The following is an 18,128-nucleotide window of genomic DNA, read 5'->3' on the forward strand; positions in this document are numbered from 1 at the left end:
ACCCTGGAGGTCTGGGCAGGGCTACAACTGTGCTCCCAGGGCGGAGTGGGGTGCGGGGGGCTCAGCCTCAGTGGCTGATGGCACGTGGCCATGGGCTTCCTTCTGTTAGGGCAGCTATAAAACAAGAGAAGGCCGAGTGTGGAAATGGGCGTGTTGTGCGGTGCCCGCAGCCCCTGCCCCTCCCTCCAAGCCCTACGTTGGGAGAAGTGGGGTTCACGGGTTTGGAAAGCCAGTGTCTTTGGTCAGGATCAGGGAGGGGTGGCTTCAGGTAGGTGTGGTGGCAGAAGCAGGCTGCAGTGATTACCTAGGGCTTTGGGGAGTGTCTGGTTTGTTCTACCTCCACTCTGGCTTCAGCTCTGTCTCCTTTCTTCCAGCGGGGATCTGACGAGCTTTTCTCTACCTGTGTAACTAACGGACCCTTTATCATGAGCAGCAACTCAGCTTCCGCAGGTAACTTCCACCATAGCCCACCAGTGCCCCGCAAGGCAGCGTTTCCTCTGTCCAGAGACTTTATGTACACAGGGCTCTGGGGTGACTGGCTTGGCAGCTTGTACCTGGAGTCCAGGTTCACAGGCACCTGTGCTTCCTGGGAGCCTGAGGGGTGGCAGAGACGGACTGACTGGAGATTCTGGCCTGGTCAAGCCGCCCCCCCCCCCCCCCCCCCCCCATGAAGGACAGACCAAACCTTGTTCTGAGGAGGCACAGTCTCTTGTCTGGGAGCTGCTTTGTGTCATACAAATCCACAACACTTTTCAGCAAATGGAAATGACAGCAAGAAGTTCAAAGGTGACAACAGAAGTGCCGGCGTGCCCTCCAGAGTGATCCATATCCGGAAGCTCCCCAGCGACGTCACCGAGGGCGAGGTTATCTCTCTGGGACTGCCCTTCGGGAAAGTCACCAACCTCCTGATGCTGAAAGGAAAGAACCAGGTATGACCTACACAGCGTCCCCCTGGGCTCCGCGACTTCTCTGAGGTTTGGGCCTGACTCATGCCTGCCCGGCTCCTGTAGGCCTTCATCGAGATGAACACAGAGGAGGCGGCCAACACCATGGTGAACTACTACACGTCTGTGACGCCCGTGCTGCGCGGCCAGCCCATTTACATCCAGTTCTCCAACCACAAGGAGCTCAAGACGGACAGCTCCCCCAACCAGGCGGTTCGTGGTCCCGCAGGTGGGCAGGGTGGGGCCTGTCATGGGCCTGTGGCCTCGGGGCTCATTGATTTGCCCTCCTTCCCCCCACAGCGAGCCCAGGCAGCCCTGCAGGCCGTGAACTCAGTCCAGTCTGGAAACCTGGCCCTGGCTGCCTCCGCTGCTGCAGTGGACGCTGGGATGGCGATGGCTGGCCAGAGCCCGGTGCTCAGGATCATCGTGGAGAACCTTTTCTACCCGGTAACCCTGGATGTGCTGCACCAGGTGAGATTTGCCCAGTCCAGGATCCTGTGTGCCAGGTAGGGGGCTTAGATCATAGCACAGGGTCTGACTGCCTGCTTTCTCTGCAGATCTTTTCTAAGTTTGGCACAGTTTTAAAAATCATCACTTTCACCAAGAACAACCAGTTCCAGGCATTGCTGCAGTATGCTGACCCTGTGAGCGCCCAACATGCCAAGCTGGTGAGTGGTCCCCAGTGCCCATCTGCCCGCCCAGCCTGCAGGCTCCCGATGGCTCACAGTCCTCTTCCCCACAGTCTCTGGATGGGCAGAACATCTACAATGCCTGCTGCACTCTCCGCATTGACTTCTCCAAGCTCACCAGCCTCAATGTCAAGTATAACAATGATAAGAGTCGTGACTACACACGTCCAGACTTGCCATCTGGGGACAGCCAGCCCTCACTGGACCAGACTATGGCCGCAGCCTTTGGTAAGATGGCGTGAGGGCCCGCCACTGTGTGCGCGGGAGGTGAGGATGTAGCTCAGTCTCAGTTCCCAGGGCTCAGAATCCTGAGACACTGGCCCTGCACCCAGGGAGGTTGGTGCTTGTTTTTACCAGAGAAAGCCACAGCCCATGGTCAGCACAGCACTGGCCCAGTGTGCCCAGGACGGGAGGAGATACCCGGGCAGAGCCCACCCGTCGGGTCTGGGGTTGGCCCCCACCCAGCTCTTGCCCGAGGAGACGGTCTTGGGTGCGATGATTAGTGTCTCATTTATTTCTAGGTGCGCCTGGTATAATGTCAGCCTCTCCGTATGCAGGAGCTGGTTTCCCTCCCACCTTTGCAATTCCTCAAGCTGCAGGTATTCAAACACTTGACCTTGTCCCCATGGCAATGTGCATGCCCACACCTTTCCAGTAGCTCTGCTTCCATGGGCAGCGGTGTGGGCGCAGCACAGGGGTGCCCACCTTCCTGGGTGCGGGCCTCCATTCCCCAAGGAGGCCTAGACAGGGCAGTCAGGACAGGGCCAGAGAGCCCGCTGACCCCAAAGTCTCTGGTCTGGTTCCCTTCAAGCACCCTGGGCGAGGACGAGCGCACACAGTGGTTGGAGGGATCTGTCCCTAGTAGATGATATAAGTGGCCTGGTAAGCAGAGTGGCATGAGCCAGGGTGGCATCACCCAAGTGTCCCTCCTGGGGGCCAGGTGCCCACCCGCCTGATGTTCATGAGCCTGCTGCACCCCTCCTCGGGCGTGTCATCCGCATGGTGACTGGGCACCTGCATGCACGCACGGCCGCGCCCGTGGGGGCTGGAGCCTGCACCAAGGAGCCAGAGCTTTTGTGTTTGGCGCATGTAGACTGTCCAAACCCAGGCATCTGCCGTGAAAAGAGGATGGAGGACCAGCGGCACCTCCTGCGTGTCTCCTGCATGTGCTCCTCTCACGGCGGAGAGCCGGCTTGCTCACCGCCTAATTACATCTTCCTCCCCAGGCCTCTCTGTTCCTAACGTGCACGGAGCCCTGGCCCCTCTGGCCATCCCATCGGCGGCGGCGGCGGCGGCAGCGGCGGGCAGGATCGCCATCCCAGGCCTGGCGGGGACAGGGAATTCTGTCCTGCTGGTCAGCAATCTCAACCCCGAGGTACGTTCTGTTCTTTAGGTACACGGCCTCCCCCTGTGCTCCCAGGACTTAGTGCAGACAAGAGCAGCGCCTCCAGCAGGTGGTCAGCAGGCCCAGCTCCCCCCAGTGCCGAGTCCTGGTGCAGTCCCCACTCTGTGCTGACCACCTCCTGTGACCTCCCTCCCACATGCTCCAGTCTCCTGTCTCCTAACATCTTGATTGACATTCTCAATTCCGTAGTATTCAGAGTTGAAATATTTTTGACACGAGAAAGCAAACTTAAAGTTGGGAGCCAAATAAATCTTGGTCTAGAAGGCCCTCTGGGTGCCCCTGAGCCCGCTACCAGGGTTGCGGTTTCTGAAAGGAACCTGCCTGTGTCTCTGCCACCACATTGGGCCGGAGAGAACTTGGGTGAGATGATGGAGGCTCAAAATACTTAACTCTTGAAAGATGGGATGAACGTTGACTCAGCCTTGCAGACTGTTCTCTCCCTCGTCTCGTTCCTCCTGACTTCTGGGCTGAGGCGCCCTCCTGGCTGTCTCTTGAGTTTAGATTCTAGCAGAGCCCCTGAACTAACAGATTTCGGCTCCCATTGCTTGTGTAATCGGTGTCCCAGCCCGTCTGCGGCAGTCAGTAGGAGACAATGTGGGGGGCGGGCCGGGGTCCCGGGCGGAGGCGGGGGGGGGGGGGGGGGCTCCCGTGCGTAGCCCAGCGGGGTGCGAGGCCCGGGGCTGTTGTCTCCTGCTCACTGAGGAGGTGCTTTTCCTGCCTGTGTTCCGAGAGGCGGCCTGTAACTTGTGATTGTTAGATCTTGACTGATGGAACACTGCGTATTTTCTTATGTATTTACTGACCTGTGTTTTTTGCTACTTTTTCTTTTCTCCCCTTCCCCTTTCCCAATTTTTTTTTCTTGCCCTGATCCGGAATTTCTTTGCCAACTGACTGCACGGTACTTCTGCTTCCTGTTGTTGCTTGAAACAAAACAAAACCATAAATAAATAAAAACAAAATCCCCCCTCAAACCCTGCTCTCCGGAAACCAACCTGCCCTTGAATATTAACATCCTGACAACTTCATCATCCATCAACCACTGCACGCCGGGGGGCTGTCTTCCTCGTGGTGGACGATTGGCAACTCGCCCCCTGACCTCTCCCTTTCCCTGTCCCTCCGCTGCCTTGCTCTGCTGTCCTCTAAAGAGAGTCACACCCCAAAGCCTCTTTATTCTTTTCGGTATGTTATCATTCACACTTTTATTACCTTGTTTTCATTTAATTGCGGTTATTTTAACGCCCTGAGATGTACTATGAGTTTGTACTTTGGCATTCTGCCTCATTTTACATGGTTTGCCTTCGGTTTGCAAATTTTATTTTGAGCCTAGATAAGCATGGTTTATCGCCCTGCATGCTTTTCGGAGAGTTCAGCGTGTTGGTAGCATGTAAAGCAATGGTTCTTTGGCCATTTACCTTTCCTGGATTTATGACTTCTTTGCTGAAGGTCGCTCTCCTGGTAACGCCCCCTGTGACTAGACGCAGGTCCCAGAGGCAGAATGAGCAAACCCTCAGGAAGAGCCAGCCTTGTGAGGGGTGTGCGGGTCTCGGGGCTGGCTGGGAGGCGGCAGCGGGCCCCCAGGTGGCTCAGTGCCCCTGTCCTGCGCTTTTGAAGGCGTTTACGGTGACGTGCAGCGTGTGAAGATCTTGTTCAATAAGAAGGAGAACGCCCTGGTGCAAATGGCTGATGGCAGCCAGGCCCAGCTGGGTAAGCGGGTGGGGTGGTCTGCGGGGGCGGAGGACCCCTGGGAAGATGCTGCGGGCCCTCTCAGTCACGTGTGTTCCCCTCTCCAGCCATGAGCCACCTCAATGGGCACAAGCTGCACGGGAAGCCAGTGCGCATCACACTGTCCAAGCACCAGAACGTGCAGCTCCCCCGAGAGGGCCAGGAGGACCAGGGCCTCACCAAGGACTACGGCAACTCGCCCCTGCACCGCTTCAAGAAGCCTGGCTCCAAGAACTTCCAGAACATCTTCCCGCCCTCGGCCACCCTGCACCTCTCCAACATCCCGTATGCGCTGCCTGCTCGGGGCCCTGTGGCTTTGGTGGAGGCTTCCTGTCGCGTCTTGCCCAGCTTGCTTTGTGTGGGACTTTTCTAGCAAGGGGACGGGGACGGAGGGGGGGGTGTTCAACAGTACAGATGAGGTCACTCTCAGCCTTTCCCCGGGACCTGGTTGCTCAAACCCTTCTGGAGGGAGTGGCCGTCAACTCCCACAGACCGGACAGCAACTCTGGCCTCCTCTCCCCGCAGGCCCTCCATATCTGAGGAGGACCTCAAGGTTCTCTTCTCCAGCAACGGTGGGATCGTCAAAGGGTTCAAGTTCTTCCAGTGAGTACAGCCCCTTTGCTCCCCTCGCTGCCCTGCCTGGCCCCGCCCTTCTCCAGGGCCCGCCCCCACCTCTGTCACTCTCACAGGAAGGACCGCAAGATGGCGTTGATTCAGATGGGCTCCGTGGAGGAGGCCATCCAGGCCCTCATTGACCTGCACAACCACGACCTGGGCGAGAACCACCACCTGCGCGTGTCCTTCTCCAAGTCCACCATCTAGGCCGCCAGGACCAGCCTGCCGGCACCCGAGACACTTCCATCATTCCAGAAAAAAGCCACTTTAAAAAGCAGCTGAAGTGACCTTAAAAGACCAGAGATTTTATTTTTTTAAAGAGAAATCAGTTTACCTGTTTTTAAAAAAATTAAATCTAACTCACCTTGCTCACCTTGGGGAGATGGGTGCCAGCCTCAGGCTCTTGGTGACATGTGGACAGTTGGCCCTGCACTCCCTGGCCCTCTCGCCCGTGCCTTCTGGAGCCTGCGGGGTGGGCTCTCCCAGACCTCCACTCGGCTTCCTTGTGCCTTAAAACCCACTGCTCCGGCAGGGCTTCTCGTGGTAGCAAACGCGTAGGGGTTTGGGGGCCGAGGGGATGGGCCTCCCACGTAGGATCATGGGCCTGTCTGTGGCGGGAGGCCGACACCCTCAATCCGTTAATCAAGTGTGTGATTCTCCCCTCCCGGCCCCGGGCCAGACCCAGCGGGCACAACGTCCCTGTTGCTTCTTCAGCTTTGGAGCTTGGTTCTCTTGTAATCTCCGTACTCCGCGATGCAGCTGCAGCACCCGTGCCTAGCAATATCTCCAGTTGACCAAATATTCTAATCTTTTTCATTTATATGCAAAAAATAGTTTTAAGTAACTTTTATAGCAAGGTAAGAATGGTATGAGTGTAATCTAAATTTCCTCCTTGTGTGGCCTTGTATACTGTACTTTATTCTATTCCTCGTAATGAAGTCAGCACGGCAGGATCCAGTTTCCAGGGCAGACAGGCGGATGGGGAGCGGCCGACCCTCCTGCCAAGGTGCGGGCCCGGCACCCCACCTGGGACCTCCAGATGCCTTACATTGAACCTGTCCTCTGTCCAGGGGGACACGCACTCTTCAACTTTCAGGGTTTATTTCCTACAAATTTTGGACCAAAGTTTTGTTCTGTTTTTCCTTTTTTTTTTCCTTTTTTTTCCTTCTCTGTCTGCCTCTAATACTGGGCCCCTAGAAAGTGGGACTAAGGGCCGCGTCTTAACTCTCCCACGTGTGGGCCTGAGCTCATGGGGCCAAGGGGCTCCCTGCACAGACTGTGCTAACCAGCCCTTCCCTGGGACCTGGACCCCCAAGTTTCCATGTCGGGGTGTAACAAGGGTGTAAATATTTATGATTTTTTATACCTGTTGTAAGACATGAGGGGCAGCAAACAAGTTTTTTATGGTGATGCAGATGTATATTTTGATAACAGCGATTACAGGCTCAGTATTGTAAGTGGAGCTCGCACATCCACGCCCGCCCGACGGCTTGTAATTCGGAAGAGAACCAAATTAAAGTAATTTTATAACAACTCCTACCTTTTCCATAGGCTCTTTTTTCCTGTTCAGTGTGGAAGGCAGTTTGGCCGGTCTGTACTCGGACTTTGAATAAATTCTCTGTATCCTGCACTTGATTTCCAGCTTTATTGGGCCTGTTTGTCTTCACTGCTGTTCCCTCTTACATGTGAATTCAACTGTTCACTCTCACTTCTGAGGGCTTCAGGGTAGCCCTGGGTGGGGGTGGGGTGCCGGGCTGACTCGGCCCCCCCTTTTTTAAGATTTATTTATGCATATAAGAACTGGGGTACAGGCCAGAGGAGTGGGGGGTGAGTGGGTTCACCAGAGACAGTGGGGCAGAACAGGTGGATTGACGTACATTGCTGAGGGGGTGCAGCGGGGAGACGGGAGGTCCCACTGGACCGTGTGGGTAGCTCCCCACGGACAGCTTCATAGTTCTGTGCTTGACCCCTTTCGCCATCGGGGAAGCCCCTTGGGGTTTTTCTTAGATTTAAGCATACAAGAGCTGGGGTATGGGCCAGAGATGGGGGGGTGAGAGGGTTCACCAGAGACAGTGGGGAGCAGAACAGGCGGATCTGCTGAGATACGCTGCTGAGGGGGAGCAGCGGGCAAGATGGGAGAGGTCTGCTGTGGAGGCTGCTGATAGCTTCAGTGCTGTGCTTTACCCCTTGTGCCACCAGGGAGGCCTGGGCCCTTTTGGGCCTATGCTTTTTCCTGGGCCTCGGTTTAAACCTTGCCGCACACTCCACTTCCCCCTTTCCGGAGGCGCCCACCCCACCCAAGCGCAGACCCCTAAAGCCCAGAGTTAACTGGAGACCCAGGGCCCTTCACCGAAAGGGTCCACAGACCAAAATGACTCGGCCCAAATTCCAGTATAGACCTTTTATTGTCCAATCATGAGATGCTGCCCACCCCTACCTGCCTGTACCCCATGCTACCCCCCCATGCCAGGGTCCCCTGAATGGCTTACAGGTGCCACAAAGATTATCCCCCCATCCCCTTCCCTCCCTCCCTCTGGGCCCTCAGTCCTTGAACCTCCGCGCCGCCTGCATCTTGCGGTAGTAGCTCTCGGCCTCCGACTCCCCCGGCGCCTCCCACTCGCCCTGCGCCAGCCCACCCACTTGGCGCCGAAGCGTGGACTCCCGGCTGCCTGGTCCCAGCGTCCCGTCCGCCGGGCCCAGCGAGGGCAGCCCCTCCCCTGTGGCCAGGTTGACAGTGGCCACGGCCCCAAACCGCGGCTCCTCCTGGTCCATGTCACTGACTGACGAGCCTGGGGACACACCCAGCGGCTTGGGGCCACCGCGAAAACCTCGGGCCAGGTCCCCCAGCTCACACCCGCCCTCGCCCTCGGCCCCCTTGGCCCCACTGCCCGCCACCTTCCACTCCCAGGGCCCGTTCCCTGCCGAGAGGTGGACCACGGGGTGGTGGGGCGCGTGCGCGTCGATGGTGACGATGCTGGCCGAGTCGCGGTCCGAGGGGGACCTGTACTGCGAGGAGTCGGAGCTGGCGCTCGAGGAGGAGGCGGTTTCGCTGGCCTTGGGCCCCGGCCCCTTGGACATGGCGATCACCTGCAGCAATCTGGGCGGGTTGGCCAGGCGGGGCTGCGTGGAGGCAGCGGACACAGCCATGCCGGCCCCGCTCTTCTCGGCGATCATGAGCCACTTGGCCCGCACGGCCGCGCTGCTCTTGGGCGACAGCCCGGCCCCCACCTGGGCCCCCTCCTCGGGGATGTGCACCAGAGGCTGCGGCCCCGCCCGCGGCGGCAGGATGACCCGAGGCCCCAGCCCTGGCCGAGCCTGGACTGTGGGATAGAGCGAGGGGGGGGCTGGACCCCCTTCCTCTCCCTCCTCGTCCTCCTCCTCCTCATCCTCCTCCTCGTCCTCCTCCTCCTCCTCCTCCTCCGCCATGGGCTCGGAGGGTGCCCGGAGGTGCCCAGGGCTGGCCTCGTCCGGCAGCCCCAGGCTGCGGCCCTCCAGGGACTTCTGCTTCCACTCGTTGATGAGCTGCTTGGAGCGCGAGGCGTCCAGGGGCACGTGGATGGTCATGTGGCGGCGGGCAGGGTCGTCGAGCGAGGGTGTGCTGACCCGGGGCAGGGTGTGGCTGAAGGTCACCATGCTCTCCTTGCCCATGGGGCTGCGGGGCGCCAGCAGATCCACGTCCACGCTGGCCCGCTTCAGGCTGCCCAGAGAGGCCTTGTCCCGGGCCACGGGCCGGGGCACACCCTCCAGCCGGCCGGGCGGGCCGAGCTCGTCGGTGCTCGCAGACTTGCTCTGCTGGTACACGGAGTCGTGGCCTCTCTGGGTCAGCGCCCGGAGCGCGTCCTTGCTGGGCGCCTGGGCCGCTGGCTTCTCTGCGGGCGGTGCCTTGAAGTTGCCCACTGCATGGCAGGCCTGGGGGTGAGACGTGGCTAGACATGAGGTGGGCAGCCAGAGACCAGTGTCCACACTGGGCAGAGGCTCTGCCAGGGGCTCTGCGAGAGGCAGGCCCGGCCCTCAGAGGAGGGCCTAAGGGAGTCCACCGTCCTCCTGTGAACTCACACCTCAGGGGGTTACACGCGGCACATTTGGCCATCGGGGCCGGCTGACTGACTCAGCACCCCAAGGAACAGGACACTCAGAGACGTTGGGGCAGGACCACGCCCTCCATCAGATGTCCTCTTTGGGCCCAGCTTCCTCCCCACAGATTTCTAGCGGGTCAGCATCCCCCTCAGTCCGTCCACCTTTGTGGGTAGGTTCCGCCCTCAGACCTCCCCTTTGGGGGTCAACCTCCCCCTTCAGACTTCTTGGAGGCCAGTCTCGCCCCTCAGACCGCCCCCTCAGACCCCCTCACCAGGTAGGCAGCGATGCCGGCACCGATCAGGAAGCCGGCATAGACGTCCACGGGGTGGCTGCGGTACTGAGTGATCTGGGTGAGGCCACAGATGCCCGCGGCGATGGCAAAGGTGAACACCAGAATGGGCTTCAGCAGCTTCGTGGTATCCGAGATGACTGAGTTGAAGTACATCTGGGGACGGGCAGGTGGGTCAGGGCGGCCAGGTCCCAGCTGCGTGGCCGTGACGGGGGTGGGGGGCAGGACTCACCGACACGTAGACTGCAGCAAAGGCCGACAGCGTGGCGTGCTGGGACGGGAAGGTCTTCCTGCAAGAGGCGGCCAGCGTGAGCCCGCCTGCTCTGCGGCCCCTCGGTCAGCCCGTGTGCCTCAGTTTCCCCGTAGGGCCGTGGGGAGGGGGCTGGGGCCAGCTCACCGGGCGGACAGGATGGCGTGGGCATCTTGGCCAGAGCAGATGTCCTGCGTGATGTAGGGGTTGGCCTCGCAGGACGTGCCCAGCAGCGTGTAGTTGGGCTTGCAGACCGTCAGGAAGAACGGCGTGTGGTAGCCTGTGGCCAGCTGGATGACGTCGGTCACCAAGGCCGTGGCACACAGGCCAAACACGTGGACGCCTGTGGGGCGGGAGAGTCAGGGCCCGGCGGGGGGACCTGGGGGCCCAGAACACTAACGCCCATGCCTGGACTCGGGGCTACACTGGGCGCCGCTGGCCACTCACCCACAAACCGGACGGTGCGCCGCAGGAAGGAGTTGAAGTTGCAGCCGCCGGCGTTGATGCTGCCCTCGGCCCCGCCCGGGCCCCCGCTACGCCCCCACAGCTGGGACTGCAGGCAGTACAGCATGCCCTCGCCGACCATGATCTGCCGACAGGGGCGCTCAGCCAGACTCTCCCCAGGGAGTGCCCAGAGGGTGGCCCAGATCCCGGGCGCGAGGGACTCACCGAGGCCGCGGGGGCAGCGAAGGCCAAGCTGAGGAGCATGAGCAGCGGGATGAGCTCCTCGTTGGTCTCCACGTAGGGCATGGAGAGCGTGCGGTCGTAGCACTGGAATCCCACCTTCGCCGGCTTGAAGAGGTCCGTGAGCTCCAGGAAGTAGAGGGACACGATGGAGGAGGCCACGATGGGCAGCTGCAGGGAGACATGTGGGCGGGGTCACCCCACGCTCGCCCCAGGAGTTCGGTCCCACCTAGTCACAGACCCGGTCGCCCCCCGGGGTCCTTGCTCGCTCACCCACCCAGGGACTCGGCAGCCATCTGGGACAGCACAGGCCCGGCCAGCCATCGGCCTCTTCTGCGCTGCGAATTCAGTCACCGGCGGACCCACCCGCCACCTGTACTCTGTCAACTGGCCGTCCGTCCACCCGTCCGCCTCCCCAGGCGGCACCCCTCCTACAGTCCACTCACCCACCCAACCACCGTGCACCTGGCCGGCCATCATGCACCATCCTCCATCCACTATCCACCACCCTCCACCCACCCGTCCATCGCCCACGCCCCCATCGCCCACCCCATCACCCACCCCATCACCCACCTCCCATCCACTCATTCATTCCCTGCAGCCACCGCCCCATCTTGAACAGCCTAGAAACAGCAAACATATCTCGCCTTTCCTCTCAGAGACTGAGGGATGCCCTTAGACACCTCTCTGGTTCCTCAGCCCTCCTCAAGAGGCCTCCCTGGCCACTCTCTCCCCATCCCGTGTGTCGGTTTTTTCTCTGGACCCTTAACCCTTATAAGCCAATTTGCTGCTCAGCCCCAACAACAGCGTCTCTGAACCATGGCAAGTGTTGAATGAATGAATTTATTGTCACCCCTCTGGCAATCATTCTTTTTTTTTTTTTGCTTAGAAGAACTGGGGTGTAGGCCAGGGGTGCAGGGGGTGAGAGGATTTGCCAGAGACAGAGTGGGGAGCAGAACAGGTGGATCCACTGAAAGACTGCTGAGGGGAGCAGCGGGGAGGCAGGAGAGGTCTGCTGCGCCATGTGGGTCAGCTCTGCCCTGTGGGTAGCTCCCTGGTGGGGATCGAATTCAGGCTGTGGCAGTGGTAGCCTGAGTAAACCCCTAGGCCACGAGGGAGGCCCCTTGCCTAGCTTTAGAAGCAAACCCTCCCAGCATCATTGTCTCCCTTTCTGCTCCAAGGGTTTCCAGCTCAAACACACGAGGGGCCAGGCAGGAGGGAGTGTGGCCCAGAAAGGAGGCTGGTGTCTGAGGATGCCTGGCTGAGTCCAGAAGCCACCACCTCCATTTTTCAGGTGAGGAAACAGGCATGGATGAACCCCACGAGAGCCCCCTCCTACCACTTGCAGCACCTTTAAGGAGCCCCACCCTCCATGCAGCCCTGGAGAGGGCACAGGGCGGAGGAACAGCCCTGTCCCAGGGTCAGGGTTGGAGGAGCTGGGTCTGCCTCCGAGGAGCATTTCTTGAGTGCTCGCTGCACTCAGGCTCGAGGCCCAGGGCAGTGAATTGGAGTAATTAACAGCTGTCAGCCTGGGCTCAACTCCTGGGTCTACCCTGGGCTCCGGGCACTCACTGACGTGCTAATGATAAAGTTGACCCCCCCCAATCTGGATCAAACACATCAAATCCCTTAGCAAGAAGGTCATTGGTGAGTTTCCCTGGTGGCAGGAGGTTGAGCCCAGCTCTGTGTAGCTGTGGGCAGCCTCTGAAGTGTGCGTTCGATCCCGGCTGGCCGCCGAGATATCACATGGCGCAGCAGACCTCTCCTGACTCGCCCGCTGCTCTCCTCAGCAGTGGATTTCAGTCAGTCTGCCTGCTCTGCTCCCCACTCTGTCTCGGGTGAGTCCTCTCACCCTCCTGCACCTCTGGCCTGTACCCCAGCTCTTGTATGCATAAATAAATAAATCTTTAAAAAAAAAGAAATTAATGCATTACTGTAATAAAGGAAGTTCAAACAGGAATAGGGATATAGTTTTGCATATATCAGTGGTTAAAATTCACAACTCTGTTAACACAGTGCCAGCATGACATGTCCACTTGCGGGTATGTAAAGTTTTGGTGTCCATGGGGGACCTGGGGGCTTTCCCATCACCACCACACTGCTCCCCAGGGATTTATCCTACAGATAAACTCTCTCTCTCTCCCCCTCTCTCGCTTTTTTATTTTTTTTAAGATTTATTTATTTATTTATTTATTTATACAAGCACTGGGTACAGTCAGAAGCGCGGGAGGGTGAGAGAATTCACCAGAGCCAGAGCAGGGAGCAGAGCAGGCAGAAGGACCGAAGTACACTGCTGAGGGGAGCAGCGGGCGGCAGGAGAGGTCTGCGCGACATGCGGGACCCTCCTCCGGTGGCCGGGGAGCAGCCGGGGATCGAACCAGCGCTGCAGAAGCTGCGGGCAGCTTCGCAACCCAGCATTCAACCGCTGTGCCACCGGGGAGGCCCTCTTTTTTTTTTTTTTTCAAGATTTATTTATGCATACAAGAACTGGGGTACAGGCCAGAGGTGTGGAGGGTGAGAGGACTCACCAGAGACAGAGTGGGGAGCACAACAGGCAGATTGACTGAAATATACTACTGAGGGGAGCAGCGGGCGCGTCAGGAGAGGTCTGTTGCGCCATGTGGGTATCTCCCTGGCCGGGGATAGAACTCGTGCTGCAGTAACTGCAGACAGCTTCATAGGCTGCGTCTTAACCCCTTGCGCCACCAGGGAGACCCCCAGATAAACTCTCTTTATGTGGGCAGCACAGGCAAAGGTTCTCCTACAGAAAGCTCTGTCTTCCAACTAGGGGCGTGCCTCATCGCCGGAGTACTACACAGTAGGGAAAAAGAGGGGACAGTCCTTGATGGGACATGAGCAAAAGCCAGTGGGAAAATGCCAAGGGCAGAAAGTGGAGCTTCCCAGGTGGTGGGGAAGGGTATGTATGTGATGCACTTGCATGGGCTGTAAAACACCTTTAGAACAGAAGGAACAGGCTACCTCCCCAATGCTCCTCTCTGCTGGAATTCTGGGGTGTAACTATTGCAACGGGAATAAAAATGCAATTTTGAAAAAGAAGCAGATTTTCTGCAAAGCAAGGTGGGCCCCACAGAGATATTGAGGGGCCAGCTACATGACCCTGCGGGAGATTGGGGGCTACTTCCTTTGGTCTAGGGGCCTCTCCTCCATTGACACCTGCCTGTCACCTCCTTGCAGTGAGTTTTCATGGACTGTCAATGGGGGCCACAGTGGCTAACGGGAGACCGCGCAGCTGTAAGCATCTAAGGATGGATAAAGCATGTGCCAAGTATTGCCCTTCATTATCTTTTATATTTAAAGCATTTTCAAGGCCCCGGTTTGCCGTGTGCTCCCTCCGTTCTCGGGGTGGGTGGCGGGGGGCCGGGCCCGCGCAGTGCACAGGGGGAGATTCCAGATCAGGCTTCGGGGACCAAGGGCGGGTGGAAGACCCCGCCCCCCCCCACTCCCAGCGCCAGGGCTAGTCCGCGAGTTACTGACCTGCACCCCAGAATGCAGACCACCCCTCGGCGCCCGTGGACTCCTACTCGTCCCGCAGAGCCCGGCGCCCGCGCCGCCCACCCGACCCCGACCGGGCGCCGGTTCCACCGCCCCGAGGCGGCCCCCGCCCTGCGCGCCCCGACCCTCCCCGGGCGCGGGCCCCGCTCACCTCCACGAAGTAGAAGCAGGGCAGCAGCGTCATGCTGTCCTTCGGGCGCCTGCTCTTCTCCTTGGCGGCGATCATGGTGCCGCGGGCGCCGCAGGCCGAGGTCGGAGCAGACAAAGCCGCGCTGGAGGAGGGAGGGGCAGGCTGGGCCCGGGGCGCGGGCGCCGGGAGGAGGGGCCGGCGGGGTGCGCGGGAAGCGCCCCGGGACACTGGGGGCGAGGGGGTCCCACCGCCGCCCCGCGGCCCCCCGCGCAGCCCGCCGCGGGCGCCCCACACCTCGGGCGGGGGTCGGGGCGGATCGGCCGAGGGGGCGGGGCCGACCCGGCCGGGGGTCTCCGGGGAGCGGGGCGCCGGGGCCGGGAGGGGTGGGGTTCGGGCCCGCAGCCCGCAGGCCCCTCACCTGGCGCGGGGCGCGCTCGGAGGGCGGAGCCGGCGGCGGGGCCGGGGCTGCGGCGCGGCGAGCACAAAGCGGGGCCCCTCCCCCACGGGGGCGGGGGGCGGGGGGCGCGGCGCGGCCGGGAGGGGACCCCGCCCGCCGACACCCCGCGCCGCGCAGCTCCCGCCGCCCGAGGGGCCTTTGTCTGCGCGTGTCGCGGGGCGCGCGAGTGTCCCCGGGGCGCCGGCCCCACCCCCCGGCTCCCGCCGCCCGCGCCTCGGGGTCTGGGGGCGCCTGGGGGGGTCCCGGGCTCCCGCCGGGGCTGGCCGAGGCCGGGGTGAAGACCCACCGCGCCCAGCCGCGCCGCGTCTCCTGGGCGAGCTCCCCGGGCGCCCCGGCCGTCGGGAGACAAAGGAGGGGCCCGCCGCCGCCCTCGCGCCCGCCCGCCGCGCCCTGCCCCCGCCGGCCCGCACCCCAACACCTTCCTCCCTGCGGGCGCCCCTCCCCAGCGCCCCCGGGCCACCCGCTCCCTCCGGGCCGGCTCCCCTCGCCCTCCCGCCCCCGGACAGCCCAGGGCCCCCGCGGCCCCGCAGGTCTCCGGCGCCAGAGCACAGGACCCGGGGGTGTCCCCGCCTGAAGGGGGTGAATCTGCTTGACTTGCACAGGCAGCCCCGGCGCTGACCCCTCCTTGCACAGACGCGGGAACTGAAGGCCGGGGAACCTCGGCCCCTGCCAAGGCCCATCCCTGGGTTCCGGGGCTCGTTCATTCACCGTCTCCTGAGCCCCGACCGCGTCCCTGGCCCCGCCCGGGCACAGGCCCCCCAGCAGCCCCCGTCACTGTCTGCCTAGAGCGGCCCGGACTGCGTGGAGCCCCTCCTGGTTGCCCCCACTGGCCTTTTCCCGCCCATCCCACCACACCCCACCCCTCCTGGCTGTGGCCCCGGTTGGTTTTTTGTTTTTGTTTTTGTAAAAATTTTATTTATTTATTTTTAAATATTTATTTATACAAAAATTGGGGTACAGGCCAGATGTGCGGGAGGTTGAGAGGATTCACCAGAGACAGAGCCGGGAACAGAACAGGCAGACTGACGAAATCCACTGCTGAGGGGAGCAGCGGGCGAGACAGGAGAGGTCTCTGCGCCATGTGGGACCCTCGCCAGCCGGCAGGGATGGAACCCGGCTGCAGAGGCTGCGGCCAGCTTCACAGAGCTGGGCTCAACCACCTGAGCCAACAGGGTGGCCCCTCCTTTCATTTTCTTACATGGTTGGTCATCTCTGTACAGTGACTGTCCCCCTTGGGGTTGGCCCCCCAACGACCATCCCACCCCCTCCCCTCCTCCCGCCGCTCTGACGCCTCCCTGCGGCTCTGGTTTTAAGAGAGACTCAGCTCTAAGTGTTCGGATTTAGCAGAAGGCCCAAGCCCTCGGGCCTCCGTGTCCTTGCTGGCGCACAGCTGTCACAGCAGCCTCCTACCAGAGCAAAGGTGCACAGCTCCAGGCGCACCAGGCCTGGGGGCACCAGCCTGTGTCTGCAGCCAGCGGGGGTGGCGCCTGGACAGCAGTTGGGAATCCTGATGTTGAAAGGTGACCACAAACAGCCCTCAGGGATGCGGGAAATGAGGCAACCACTTAGGTGCCTTCTGGGGAACAGGAGGGTCAGGAGCAGGACCTGGAGCAGGGAGAGGTGTGCTGGGCCCTCCTGACAGCTCAGGGGTCCAGGAGAGGGTGGGGAACTGTCAGCATTGGGGTGGTTCCTCTTCCCGGGGGATCCCCATTGTGATGGCACCCCACCCAGCGGGGGGCCAGGACTTGGGTCTGGGGCACTCGGGAGCCGTGAGAGAGTTTAGAACATACAGGGGGGAACACACGTGAGCACTCCTGGTGCTGCTCAGAACCCTCGCCCCAGCGCCACTGGGTGGATGGAGGGAGGTGTTCCTCCCTCCATGGAGAAACTGAAGCCCACAGAGGGAACCCTGGGGTCACCCAACTAGATGGGGATAGAGCTTTGGGGTCTGGAGTCAGTTGGCTCTCGTGCTGTGTTCGCTGGGCCCATGGGGAGCTGGGAGGCGGGTGTCAGGAGGGGGGTGGACAGGTGGGACTAGGAGAGGGAGAGAGGGAAGCAGACTTTGGGGTGGGGGCACTGGACTAAGGCAGAGGCCTGGGGGCCATGTGGGGACACTTAAGGTGGCTGAGCCATGATGCTCAGCAGGGACTAGGCTTGAGCTCCAGAACCCCAACATTTGGACTGGGCAGAGAATTGCCAGTCTACTCTGAGTCCCACTCCCCAAATCCTCCCACACCACCTCGGGAGGAGAGAGAAGCTGGAAGAGCTCTCCACGGCTGCAGAGACCAGGTGTCCCCGAGGCAACCCCAAGTTCTCATCTTCACCTTGGAAATCGCACTATTAAAAACCGTAAGGTGGAATTTGCGGAACCTAAAATTAAACACCATGGTACCATTCAGTGGTTTCAGCAGCATGGCACGATTGTGCAACCACCGACATTCCAGCCCTGCCTCAGAAACCCCGGCCCCACTGCAGTCCCGCCCACTCCCTCCCCAGCCCTCACGCCACCCGGCTTCCTGCAGGCCCCGGACGTTTCTCCTCAGTGGACTCACACCGCGGCCTCGTGTGTCTGCTTCTCTCCCTGAGCATCGTGTGTTCAGGGCCCTCCCTGCTGTGGCGAGTGTCAGAGCTGCCCCCCTTTTCCTGGCCAGTGATGCACTGTGTGCTGGAGGAGCTGGCCTTGTGCTGCCTGGTCATGGGTCCAAGACTGACTTGGGGCCCACACCCTCTGGGACTTTGGCCTGGCCCGGCTGGGCCGCTCTACGGCCCCTGTCCCTAGGTAGGAACTACGGATGATTTGTTTTCTGTGGTGAAGTGACCTGCCCCACAGAGAGCCAAAGTGGCTTGGCTGGGATCACACTAAAGGCTACTGCCCAAGCTGGGATTTGAACCCAAAGCAGTTTGCAGACCAAAATGCGCGGGAGGCTGCTCCTTCCTGGTCTTCTTAACCTCCCTGAGGGGGCGCAGTCGTCATAGGACATGAGAAGCTCTGAGGGACCATGTGCCTCTTGATCACAGGAGGTGAATGTGCCACTTGACACAGAAAGAGCTAAAATAGGAATATTGAGGAACAAATACAGTTGTGTAAAAATAATATATAAAATTCATAATAGGGCCTCCCCCATGGCGCAGCGGTTGAGCGCTGGGCTGCAAAACTGCCCGCTGCCTCTGCAGCGCCCGTTCGCTCCCTGGCCAACGGCGAAGGTCCCACATGGTGCGCAGACCTCTCCTGCTGCGCCCACTGCTCCCCTCAGCAGTGTACTTCATCAGTCTGCCTGTTCTGTTCCCTGCTCTGTCTCTGTTGAATCCTCTTACCCTCCCGCACTTCTGACTGTCCCAGTGCCTGTATAAAT

The 18,128-nt window shown here is 60.6% G+C and overlaps 2 protein-coding genes across 5 annotated transcripts; one reads left to right on the plus strand and one right to left on the minus strand.

The window, feature by feature from the left end:
* Positions 1 to 410: 410 nt before the first annotated feature.
* PTBP1 (polypyrimidine tract binding protein 1) lies at positions 411 to 5,582 on the plus strand (the record flags this gene model as incomplete). Of its 2 annotated transcripts, none has more annotated exons than XM_084250939.1 (13): positions 411 to 450; positions 757 to 929; positions 1,011 to 1,157; positions 1,245 to 1,415; positions 1,502 to 1,612; positions 1,687 to 1,861; positions 2,155 to 2,232; positions 2,860 to 3,008; positions 4,184 to 4,217; positions 4,650 to 4,742; positions 4,829 to 5,045; positions 5,286 to 5,363; positions 5,450 to 5,582. In XM_084250939.1, exons 1-13 carry the CDS (start codon positions 426 to 428, stop codon positions 5,580 to 5,582), a joined length of 1,584 nt encoding a protein of 527 aa, XP_084107065.1. In that variant the 5' UTR covers positions 411 to 425. The 2 variants fall into 2 exon arrangements, with proteins under 2 accessions (XP_084107065.1, XP_084107066.1); XM_084250940.1 differs by having other exon boundaries at positions 880 to 929.
* Positions 5,583 to 7,916: 2,334 nt separating this feature from the next.
* Positions 7,917 to 14,429, minus strand: PLPPR3 (phospholipid phosphatase related 3; the record flags this gene model as incomplete). Of its 3 annotated transcripts, none has more annotated exons than XM_084251241.1 (7): positions 7,917 to 9,284; positions 9,724 to 9,897; positions 9,974 to 10,031; positions 10,139 to 10,334; positions 10,439 to 10,580; positions 10,661 to 10,846; positions 14,340 to 14,429. In XM_084251241.1, 7 exons carry the CDS (start codon positions 14,412 to 14,414, stop codon positions 7,917 to 7,919), a joined length of 2,199 nt encoding a protein of 732 aa, XP_084107367.1. The 3 variants fall into 3 exon arrangements, with proteins under 3 accessions (XP_084107367.1, XP_084107365.1, XP_084107366.1); XM_084251239.1 differs by having other exon boundaries at positions 9,724 to 9,798; positions 14,340 to 14,414; XM_084251240.1 differs by lacking the exon at positions 10,661 to 10,846 and having other exon boundaries at positions 14,340 to 14,414.
* Positions 14,430 to 18,128: the final 3,699 nt, after the last annotated feature.

This window comes from Talpa europaea (assembly GCF_964194135.1).
Source record: "Talpa europaea genome assembly, chromosome: 12".
Classification (NCBI taxonomy): Eukaryota; Metazoa; Chordata; class Mammalia; order Eulipotyphla; family Talpidae; genus Talpa; species Talpa europaea.